Source organism: Thermobia domestica, chromosome 10, assembly GCF_964235325.1.
Source record: "Thermobia domestica chromosome 10, izTheDome1.hap1.1, whole genome shotgun sequence".
NCBI lineage: Eukaryota > Metazoa > Arthropoda > Insecta > Zygentoma > Lepismatidae > Thermobia > Thermobia domestica.
The window spans coordinates 105,598,834-105,610,298 of record NC_137463.1 but is presented as its reverse complement, the minus strand read 5'-3'; the positions used below and the strand labels follow the sequence as shown (position 1 = coordinate 105,610,298).

General features: G+C 35.8%; 2 protein-coding genes across 4 annotated transcripts in view; one reads left to right on the top strand and one right to left on the bottom strand.

The window, feature by feature from the left end:
- The window catches only part of LOC145662736 (uncharacterized), a 27,218-nt gene extending 16,784 nt beyond the window's left edge, over positions 1 to 10,434 (bottom strand). The window contains exons 1-4 of the mRNA XM_081728603.1: positions 10,297 to 10,434; positions 6,472 to 6,633; positions 3,462 to 3,620; positions 6 to 561 (exon numbers count right to left, since the gene is read on the bottom strand). Of these exons, the coding sequence (XP_081584729.1) occupies positions 6 to 561; positions 3,462 to 3,620; positions 6,472 to 6,633; positions 10,297 to 10,434 (1,015 nt within the window). The remainder of the gene's footprint in view (positions 1 to 5; positions 562 to 3,461; positions 3,621 to 6,471; positions 6,634 to 10,296) is intronic.
- Positions 1 to 11,465, top strand: part of LOC145662625 (lysosomal proton-coupled steroid conjugate and bile acid symporter SLC46A3-like) — a 122,700-nt gene that overhangs the window by 55,304 nt on the left and 55,931 nt on the right. The gene's annotated exons all lie outside the window — the stretch shown is intronic.

The window sequence follows — 11,465 nt, the reverse complement described above, 5'->3', positions numbered from 1 at the left end:
CACACGCCTCCTCTCTTCATCCTTATGCCTCCTCTCTTCATCACTAGCTTCTTCCTCTCTGTGGCTGCCATTAGAGTGTGATCCTTCCTCTTCTTCCACTTGCACTTCAACCTCAGCTTCACCTGGTTGACCCCCTACTTCTGGAAGTGCAATTGCTGGGGTTCCCCACCTCTGGAACTGGAGGATTCGCCACAAGCAATATACACTTCTAAAGAAGTTAGTCATAGGAGAGTCTTCTCGAGGAATGCCACTGAGATCGTAATCGGGCAAGTCCACGATTTGCCATGGCATTCCAATTCGAATCCTCTCAGAACTTATTAGGTAAGATAAGGACACTCCAAGGACCGAAGTCTCTGGAGTGGTCATTATCAACAAAATCTTGAGACCGCTGACACGCTGGGCCTCAGACATGTTGACAATGGCAAAGATGTTGTATGGCGAATAGCCATATAACATTCTCAGCCATGCTACAGACACTGGCTGCGAATGCAATGACATGACTGAGGTCGAAGTGTCAAGTATAGAACAGAAGCTCTCATCACTACTGTTGTCATATGAGTGCTAAATCAAAGAAAGAAAAACAGAGGTAAGTCACATAAAATGGACAACCATCAACAATACATTACTTTAAACACATTAGCAATTCTTGAGAAACCTAGTTGGAGCGCAATTATCAGTAATCGTCTCAGCCCATGAGCTGTTACCAGCCTGATAGCTTGAGCATGGTTTGGGCATCGGCTTCCGATGTGATTTTTCGGAGGTTAGAACCTCGTAATTCAAGTGACTCCCCAAATGTCTCACGATACTATATCAAAACCGAAAAACATGTACTTCCAACATAGATAGTAAATTTTAATTTTTCCGTAATATCTTGCTCAGGAGGGGGTTAAACCTCGAACTTTTTCCTTCATATATATATATATAGTGTTTCAATAAACAACACTTACAACGTTTGGGAGGTGATTCCCGAGACAAAAGAAAATTCATATGGACCTATGGAGAAAAGTCTTAGTTTTACAGCTAAAGCTGCCCAAAAGTATGGAAAAGCTATATTGCAACACTCGTTATTTCGAACACGAGAGACCGTGGAGTGGTGGTTCATACCAGTGTAAAGGAAGTTATGCATATGCATCCAAAATACATTATTCCAGTAATGTACAATGTGTGGGCAAGGGATTCCCTCATAACATAAATCCCAGACATGCTACCACCAGAATTTTTAGATATACTGTGACTTAAAAGGTGAGTCTACGTAGGGAAAAGGTAAGCTTTGACAACAATAAATACGGAATGCGTAAGCGGGACATCTGACGTATTAGGGAACGCCAGCTCCGTGGTTACTCGTGTTGAGAATAACGTACGCTGGGATGTGATATGCCACAGTATATTTCACGTTTTTTAATACGTAAAAGCGTCAAATGATATACTGTATCACTTTATGAACATTGATGGTGTTGTTTTGCGCACCCTATATACAGGCTATTTCAAAACAACACCGACAGTGTTTGGGAGGTGATTCCTGACACCAAAATAAGACAAAAAGTATATATCAAGCTGGTTGCACAAGTGCTTCCTTTCGTAGTTATAAGCTGCCGAAAACGTGAAAAAAAAAAAAAAAAAAAAAAAAACTTCAAAGCTCTATCGGGTCAAGACTTCATTTAGAAACTAGTATGTGCTCTACCCAAATATCCAAGTTTCAGAATCGTGCGGTACTTCTGCAACAATTTTTATAGAGGTAGTTGGTGAGCACTTCAAATTATATGCCGGTAGCTAAACTCCCTCTATAAAAATAGTTGCGTGAGTACCTTTGGATTCTGAAACATGTATTTTTGAATAGCGCACATATTAGTTCCTAGGTGAAGTCTTGATCTTACTACGGTAGGACCAATAGTTTTAGAGCTATGGATCTTTAAAGTTCATTCTTTTCACGTTTTCGGCAGCTTATAACTCCAAAAGGGAGCATTTGTTCATCCAGATTAGTCTATATTTTTTGTCTTATTTTGGTGTCAGGAATCACCTCCTAAACGTTGTCGGTGTTGTTTTGAAACATCCTGTATATAGAAATCACGCTAGTCCTGAAAGTATATGAAATAAAGTCCTTGAAGTTCCCTTCTCCCCGTTGATTTTATTCTGCGTATACCACTGGAAAAATATATTTAACAACTATACAGAATATAATAAATAAAATGTTTGAATAAGAAATAATATTCATATTAAATACAGTGAACCCTTGCGTCCTGAATTTAATCCGTTTCGTAAACTGTTTAAGAACTAAAATTATTTTTGCCATTTAAATTAATGTAAATATACACAATTGATGTGTTCAGGCCACAGAAACATGTTTTTGTTTTTATCTTTTTAAGCGTTTTTTTTTTTTTTTTTTTTTTGTGATGAAGGATATAAATGAAAATATTCTTAATTATCCTAAATTAGATATAATGAAGACTAAAATAATACAAAAAAATGCAAAGAAATTTTTGGACACAACACCCTGACAAATAATGTGTATGACAAATGCTTGAAAGCACTACTGATAGCATGGATACAAATGTGTGTTCGGGTGTGTGTTCATAGCCCGAAATATCATTCGTGAACCGATATGTGGACGAATAGAGGGAGTCGTGAACTGTGGTCCACTGTATTAAATAAACGAAATATTATTAAACAAACAAGTTTCGTGTGAAACTACGGTAGACTTCCAAATTATACAAATTTAATACTTAAACTTGAAGTAGTACCTCTATAACTACTGGTTCCAACAGAGGAATAAGATCAAAGATAAGACCTGTTCCTTGGACGCTGAATCCAGATCAAAAAGCCATTATTTGCTATCTATTACTGTTTTGCTTCTATGGTGATCAGCGTTGAAACCGGAAATAGTTGATTTTTACCACTTCCGATTTGAATAGAGAATTAACAGAAGTGATGGAACCTATTCTTGCACGTTGAAGCAATTGCAAAAAAACGCCTTTTTACCTTTTATCGTTTTTGCTCTATTGAAGTCAGTATTAAGACCGGAAGTACTAGTAATTTCAACCACTTGTGGTTTTGGTAGAGTGTTGTAGGTTGTGACGGTATGTTCTCTTAAGACGATGATCGATTACAGAAAACCTCTTGTTGCTGTTTCTTTACAATTTTTGTTCTATGGCAATCAACGTTGAAACAGGAAATGGTTAATTTGAACCTCTTCCGGTTTGAACGAATAGTTAAGGGAGGAGATAGAACGTATTCTTGGGACGCTGAAATGATTGGGAAAAAATGCTTCTTGATATCTCTTACCGTTTTTGTTCTGATATCTTTCGACAGACGGACAGAAAGAACTGTTGTATAAGACTCCGACATTTATGCACAGCATAGTATGGAAATCTGATAATTCGTTCATATAGAGCTACCTTTATTTTCGTAAATATTAAGATAAAAATTACAAGGTACTAAAGCAGTAGAAACTGATGCAGACATACCTCAGAAACAGTACTCCAGCTACCGGTACTACTACTAGAGTACCGTCTGTCTCCAGTGATAGCTTCCTCATGGTCTGTCAAATCCGGGTTATTGTTTTCTATCGTCATATCCAGGTAATCAATTGAGTGGAAACTCTCCGTTGAATTTGAACTATTCTCCTACAATAATAATAATAACGTAGAAAATTAATAATAATGTATATATATATATATATATATATATATATATATATATATATATATATATATATATATATATATATATATATATATATATATATATATATATATATATATACAATTCTACAGCGTTAACGTCTACTCAAAGTGTATACTCATTTTTTTTAAAGTTAATTTGTATTTATTTAAGATTTAAGTACGAGGTATCCCTATAAACTTTAACAAATACAGCTGCCTCCCTTTAAAATATAACCATAGTATAACAAAACTGGAAACACCTTTGTCTAAGCTTCCTGTTAGTTTGATGTAGTCTGTATCTGGATAAGCCTGCGACAAATGTATGTAGTGTGAAGTCATCGTACGAAACACGTGTAACGAAATAGAGCAACATTCTAACATTATGCTTTGTTACAAATTGGATAAATATTTTATTGAAACGTTGCAGATGTAGATACAAAAGTGTTGTGGATGATACTAGGTCACAACTCCATTGAACGTCAAGAAATGAGGTAAATATGGAGAAATATCGTTGAAATTTGATAAACATATAATTCCACAGCAATTGTCAACCATGTTCGAGATAAACAAAGAAAAGTTTTGGTTAATTTTAAGGAAGGACCTGAAAATGAGGAAGATGTGTGTTTGTTTTGCAAATGTCTCTGATTTTTTAACAGAACAGTAAAAAAAAAAAAAAAAAAAAAAAAAAAAAAAAAGCCAATAAGAAAGAATAATATGAGGATTCGGTGGCTACTGCAGTACAGGAGAACACCATTCTGAAGTACATTGTGGTGGGCGATCAAACCTGACATTCAAAACTTTTGTACAACGACATCACACTATGTGCATTTGTCGAACGTTTACTCAAATACAAATTGCACAAAACTGGTTTAAACAGGCACTAATAAAAAATCTTAGACAAAAGTATTTCCAGTGTTATTTTACTTTTTTTTAGGTTCAATTGAGTTGATTTTGAGTTTAACGATCCTTCCAGCAGCGAGGTTATATGAGACGGGACCTATTGATTAACGTGGAATCCGAACCACATGAGCTCCCGGCGGGAATCGAACTTGGGCCTCCCTTGCTTAAGTTCGAGTACCTTTATAGGCGCATCTCGTAATATTAAACCTTAGCCGTACCAATCACTTACATCCCTAATAAAGTACTTGGATATTTTAAAAATGCGAATAAGTAACTTAAAATAAATTTTAAAAACCTGACAATGAAACTTATCATATAATTACCTCTGTATAAACATCTATAAATTTCTATTTTATTTGTGGGGCCGCGTTGGCTCAGTGGTAGAGCGTTCATTTCTGGTGTTTGGGATCCCGGGTTTGATCCCAACTCCCGTGTGGATGAGTTTCATTGGGGTTCTCCCATTTCCTCCCACTTTCTTCATTACACCATTTTTATTCATTTCTCATCATCACCTTCTCCTTTAGCCTAGCCGGCATATCGTGAGACGTAAAACTCAAATATTTCATTTCATTTTTTTTATTTCATTAATATTTTTACCATTATAAATAAATAAATAAATAAAAATATATATTAATTAATCTTTAAGGTAACGTAGAAGAAAGAAATACAAGTGGCAACATTGAAGAAATTTAACAAGTTTGTTTTAAGAGAAAGTGCCTATGTTCAAATATATAAGAGAAAGAATTCATCTATTTTTCTGCTATACTCGTACACGAATTTTTAAATATTTGAATAGTAATTAAATATTCTAGAGCTCACTGATAGAACGCTCACCTCTGGTGAGACGAGACCCTGATTTGATCACAGAGTGTGTGAATTTATGGTGGACAGCATCATGTTTGTAGAGTTTCATGATGTTCTTCCGCATTTTCATTCCACCAGTTTTCTCATATTCATTCAGTTTCACTAATGATCCGTTTCCTTTAGCCTAAAGGGCATAATCATGGGACGTAAATTTAGTTTAATTTCCTATAATAATAATAATAATAATAATAATAATAATAATAATAATAATAATAATAATAATAATAATAATAATAATAATAATAATCCATTCTAAATTGAATAAGCAAAGACATGTATTTTTTAATAATTGGTTCATATGAAAGAAATCATTTCTAAATATTAAACAAAATTTCATTTATTTTCCTATCAAAATTTACAAGCTACCAAGGCAATAGAAACGTTGTGATAGGCAACAAAATCTCACAGAAAGAGTATCCAAATTAATGGAGTCATGAATTAAGTTCCGGGTATATGTATAATACGGATATCGGGGAAATTTTAGGTCTTCAGATTGACAATCGAGTTACGCAGACAAGCTGAGTTGAGTTGATTTTGAGTTTAACGCCCCTTTCAGTAGCGAGGCTATATGAGACGGGACCTACTGATTAACGTGAAATCCGAACCACATGAGCTCCCGCCGGGAACCGAACAAGGGTCTCCCACGCCAAAGGCGCGTACGCTAACCGCTTAGCCACGAAGGATCTCAAGCAGACAAGTTGAATAGTATGTATCATTTATTAAAAATAATAAAAAATGTATCACGAAAATCTATTTGACGATTCTAATTGATGTTTTAATTCTTAATATGCTATTAATTTATTTTAAGAATATCACAATAGTTAAGTTTATATATGTTTAATTATTGTAATAATCGCCACACACACACACACAAAATGAACCATATAAAGCAATTCTAAAGAAAGTTAAAATATCGCTTTCTACATTTCACCTTATTACTGTCATTAAATCACATATATTTATCTTTTATGAGGTTATTATCCAGATAAAAAGACTAATTTCTAATGCAACAATATTAAACAATGTTGAACAATTCAAGTATACTGACCTCGTGTTCACTGGTTCTGCGACAACTTACAGTAGCAAGCTGGAGATCCAGAACACAGGAACTGATATCAATCCTCGCTCTTCTTATAGTTTCCATCAGATATTCCTCTTCTGTGGCCAATCTCTGCTCCAAGTCCATTCCTCGGTTGACGAATTCGTCCACCTGAAAAAAGAAATAAATACACAATGTAAAGCTTTTTGTTTATAAAGTATAATATGGAGTGTCCACAAAGTTCTCTACCATTACAATGAAACATAGCTCGTAAACTATACGAGATAGAGACATGCGGTTTTGTACAACGTGTTCTATAAAGTAACCAAGAAAGTTCTGTCGCTTTTCGTGCAGGTCTGTGTTCCATGGCCCTCACACCGCGAGTTGAATGTTAATGGAGATAAGGCAAAGGTCAGTTATTGGTGTGGGTATATCCAACATACTACCGGGTTGTGACAGTTCACTTACACCGTGAACTTGCGTGAGAACAGAGTGAACATGGAACCTCCACAGTGCGTCATAAGGGCTTGTATGCTGTATGAGTTCAAATTAGGGTCAAACGTCGCTGCAGCGTAGCGGAAGATATGTCAGGCCTTTAGTGAGGGTGTCGTGACTACGCGGACAGTGCAGCGGTGGTTTAACAAGTTTAAGGACGGTGGCGAAACACTCGAAGACACACCACGGGCCGGAACACCAACACGTGTACAATATGAAGATCTTCAGGCAGCAATTGAGGCGAACAGTGGTCAGACATGTGAAGAACTGGGACCACAAATCAGTGTGAGTGGAGAAACCATTCGGCAGCTCCTCCTTCAACTTGGAAGGCACTGCAAGTTGGGTCGATGGGTCCCATATGATTTGACTCCTTGCCAGACAGCAACACGAGCAGACACTTGTTTCTTTACTGTCAAGTCTGAGGAAGGAAAAATTTCTGGGCAGGGTGTTGACATGTGATGAAAAGTGGGTCCTATACAAAGCTCCACGGTGCCGTCATTATTGGTTAGCATCCTATGAACCGGTTCCAAAACAGCCGAAATCAGCACTGCACCAGAAGGTCTTCTTGTGTGTTTAGTGGACTGCTCGCGGCATCGTGCACCGGTAACTGCTACCAGCTGGTCAGAGATCAATGTAACTGAGTACTGTCAGCAGTTGAGCCGTGTTCAAGAAAAACTCAAAACTCTGGAGCCAGCACTTCTGAATCGCAAAGGGATCCTCTTGTTACAGGACAACGCTAAGCCTCACGTGGCTAGGATGACCCGGAACACCATTCTGCGCCTTGGATGGGAAATACTATTGTATCCACCATATTCCTCGAACATTGCACCGTCCGATTATCACCTGTTCCATTCCTTGGACAATCCCTCAGAGAACGCCAGTTCAAATCCCTAGTAGAGGTGCAAAATGCACTTGGTATCTTCTTCGCTTCACGATCCACCAAATTCTACAGCGATGGCATCCATGGCCTTCCAGATAGTTAGCAGAAGGTCGTCGATGCTGATGGGAATTATTTTTGATCTTGCAGGTACATTTTAGGTGACATATCGGTTTGAAGGTGGTGAGTGAAAAAGCGACAGAACTTCCTTGGTTACCTTTATACATCTCTACAAAGTTTTATTGCCAATTACACTACTTCTACACGTGCCAATCAATTTGCCTTTAGGATATCGAGACGATATTCAAGCTCTATCCATATATGCTACAACATAGCAGCATCAACAAGTCAGTTAAGTTTTCGAGAACCGCAACAATCTGTGTACGAAATGCGGCAAGATCTGGAACAGGGGTTTCGTAGGCACTAACCTTGACCACCACAATCCGTCTCTCAGGGAAACGTCATTTCAAAAGGTTCCTAACATCTCGAGACCAATGAGGAGGTACTCCATCGTGTTGGAAGGTTATGTTTGGCCTTCAGTTCCATCATCTGAGAGAGTAGGTGCTCATGCAACATATCATAGTAAGCTGCCCATGTAACCGTGTTCTCAGCAAAGAAAAAATGGACCGATTACTCTACCATACATAAGAGCACACCAAACTTTAAATTTTGGGCTAACACGAACATGTTCACGAATGACATACTAATGTTCGGAGCCTCATATCCGAACGACCAGAGCTGACATGTAACTCGAAAATTGAAAACATGGGCAAACGGCATGTAATATTGGTATACATCTCGTATTGTAAAATTTTTATTATACTGTATGTACTCTTTAGGGGAAGACAGATGTATGGTTTATGCCTATAAATGAATGATTTAATTATTGTCAGAGAAAATTGAACATGGAACGGGAGAAATGATTGCCAGAGTTCAGAAAGAGGTTCCATGAAACCACAATCAGTCAATAGATGACGTCACAAACATGCTTGGACTCTCTCAAGGATTAGTTGACGCTATCTATATATATAATCGGTATACGCGATACGGAATTACACGTGAAAATACACACGGTACTAACACTATCAGCCGTGAAGGAGTTGACCAGTCCAACTCCAAAGAGTCATTAGATCATGAAAAGATTTATATGAAGTCTGTGAGAAAGTATATTCTTTAAAAGTAAAAAATATACTTTCATATCAGTACATCTGTGCTGAAGTTATGTGTGAGCATGCTCACAGTGAAGTCGATTAATTACGATATTAACACTATCCATTGAGGAGTTTCATGGTTTAGCTCCGATGATTATCATCAAATCCTAATAAAAATTTATATAAAATAACCATGAGAACATACCTTTTTTAACCAAAAAGTAAATCAATAAAATAGTTGCATCTATGTCGACTTTATACGCGATCATACACACAATTATAGTGCGAAAACTCAGCCATTCAAAAGTTTCATGACCTAGTTCCGAAGAATATGATTAGATCCTCATGAAATTTATGTGGAACACCCGGGAAAGAATACTCTTTCAAACAAACAAACAAACAAAAACATTAAAGTCAGTGCATATGTGTCGAAGAATTATGCTTGATTATGCGCACAACACACACACATATATATATATATATATATATATATATATATAAATAGGTCGAATGAGAACATCATTTTGTTTTGAAGCGGCTATAAGGGTATGAGTTGAGTTGATTTTGAATTTAACGTCCCTTCCAGCAGCGAGGCTATACGAGACACGAACTACTGTTTAACGTGGAATCCGAACCACATGAGCTCTCGCTGGGGATCGAACCCGGGTCTCCCACGCCAAACATTAAGACATTCAAGATGCTATAGCTCAACTGATTTCAGAGTTAACCACAAATCATGACAACCTACCTTGACATAACTTGATGCATCTGTGACTTATAATTCAATATTGTTATGTTGCATGATCTCTAAATCCCAAATAATCTTATTACTTCAAAGTTACCTTCATTACTGAGAATGACTACTTGGTTTTCCTAACATTTAAGAACTTTTCAATAATTTGTCCCACATTAAAGAACTTCTCAATAATTTTCCTGATTTTCTCTAACAAAAATCAAATTCCCTCATATTCCCCGATTTTCTGAGTCAGTGGGAACCCTGTTATATATAGAAAGATTACTTCCATTACCTCTGTAGTGCGGGCATCCAACATCATTTTTTTTAAGTTACGAAGTATTGCTTAGTTTGTTAGGCTTTGTTAAATTTATCAAAGACGTAATCCCTTCCTACACCATCCCTAGGAAGTACTAGTAGTGTGTTAAACCCACAATATTCTTTTCAAGTTGTAAGACATGTGTAGATATATTTGTAGATGACAGTTTTTTTAAAAAAAATTCTGATACTATTCTGTAAATAAGCTGACGAAAATTAATTATACTGTGAATCAGCTAAGTCATTAAATGGATTCTAACCTGGTCTTGGACATTTCGTCTGCCTTCTTCTGGTTCTTGTAAAACATCCTGCAATCTTCTTCCTTCCGCTAGCAATGTGCGGGTAGACTCTTCGATCTGTCTGCGAGCAGACGCAAGAATTCTTATACACTCATACATTGTCCTATCTGTAAAGAAAGGCGATAACACGTTAGTTAGGGAAATTTTGTTCATTTTCGAACAACTTAGGAACGCAAATTAGATTTATATTTTGCGCGAGTAAAAGTCATGCAATCCAATGGATCGTGTTAATTAAAAAAAAAAAAAAAAAAAAAAAAAACTATCGGAATCTTATTTGCGCTCCTATGCTGAGTCTTATTTCTAGAGAAGTCTACCAGTATCTACAACATCCGTTAGTGACCTTTTTTTATTTTGCGTTATACCATTTGTTATAACACTCACTTTTTGTACAATACAACTGCTTGACTGATGACTCAAATGTTAATTTCATGTTGGTTTCATGACACCTTAAAGGTGCAGCAATATACTTTTGCGTGTCAGAAAATATCTGCTATTTGATTGTCCTTTTCGTTTTAAGAAATATTTATAAATAATTTAGTTCTGTTTTGAGATTATATACATTGTTTATTATTATTATTATTATTATTATTATTATTATTATTATTATTATTATTATTATTATTATTATTATTATTATTATTATTATTATTATTATTATTATTTTAATATAAAATAGAGGTATACTATTCCAGAAATAAATGTAAATAAAGATAACTTGTCTTTTTCCTTCTCTTTTAGAAATAATAGATTAAAATGTTACAGTAAAGTAACTGAAATGATGAACAATAATCTTACTTCATTTACAATTTAAACTTTAATGGATACTAGCAAATTGAAGGGCATATTAACAGTAGCTGAATTGTTAACAGTTTCTGTAGGGTAACTTTTTATTTATTTAGCAGCTGTTATTAGTTGATAATCGATAACGTTTTATTGATTTAGTAACTGTTATTATAAGTAGGTCAGTAACGGAATGTTTACTACATCTACTTTCTTCTTCATTTTGGTTTGTTGGGCTACATCCATAATTAACTATTTACTACTCACAATCTACGTTCGTATCTAATGGATGTATGCCCTCTAGAACCTGCATTATCTACAATACCATGAACTACTTTACTTGTCAATTT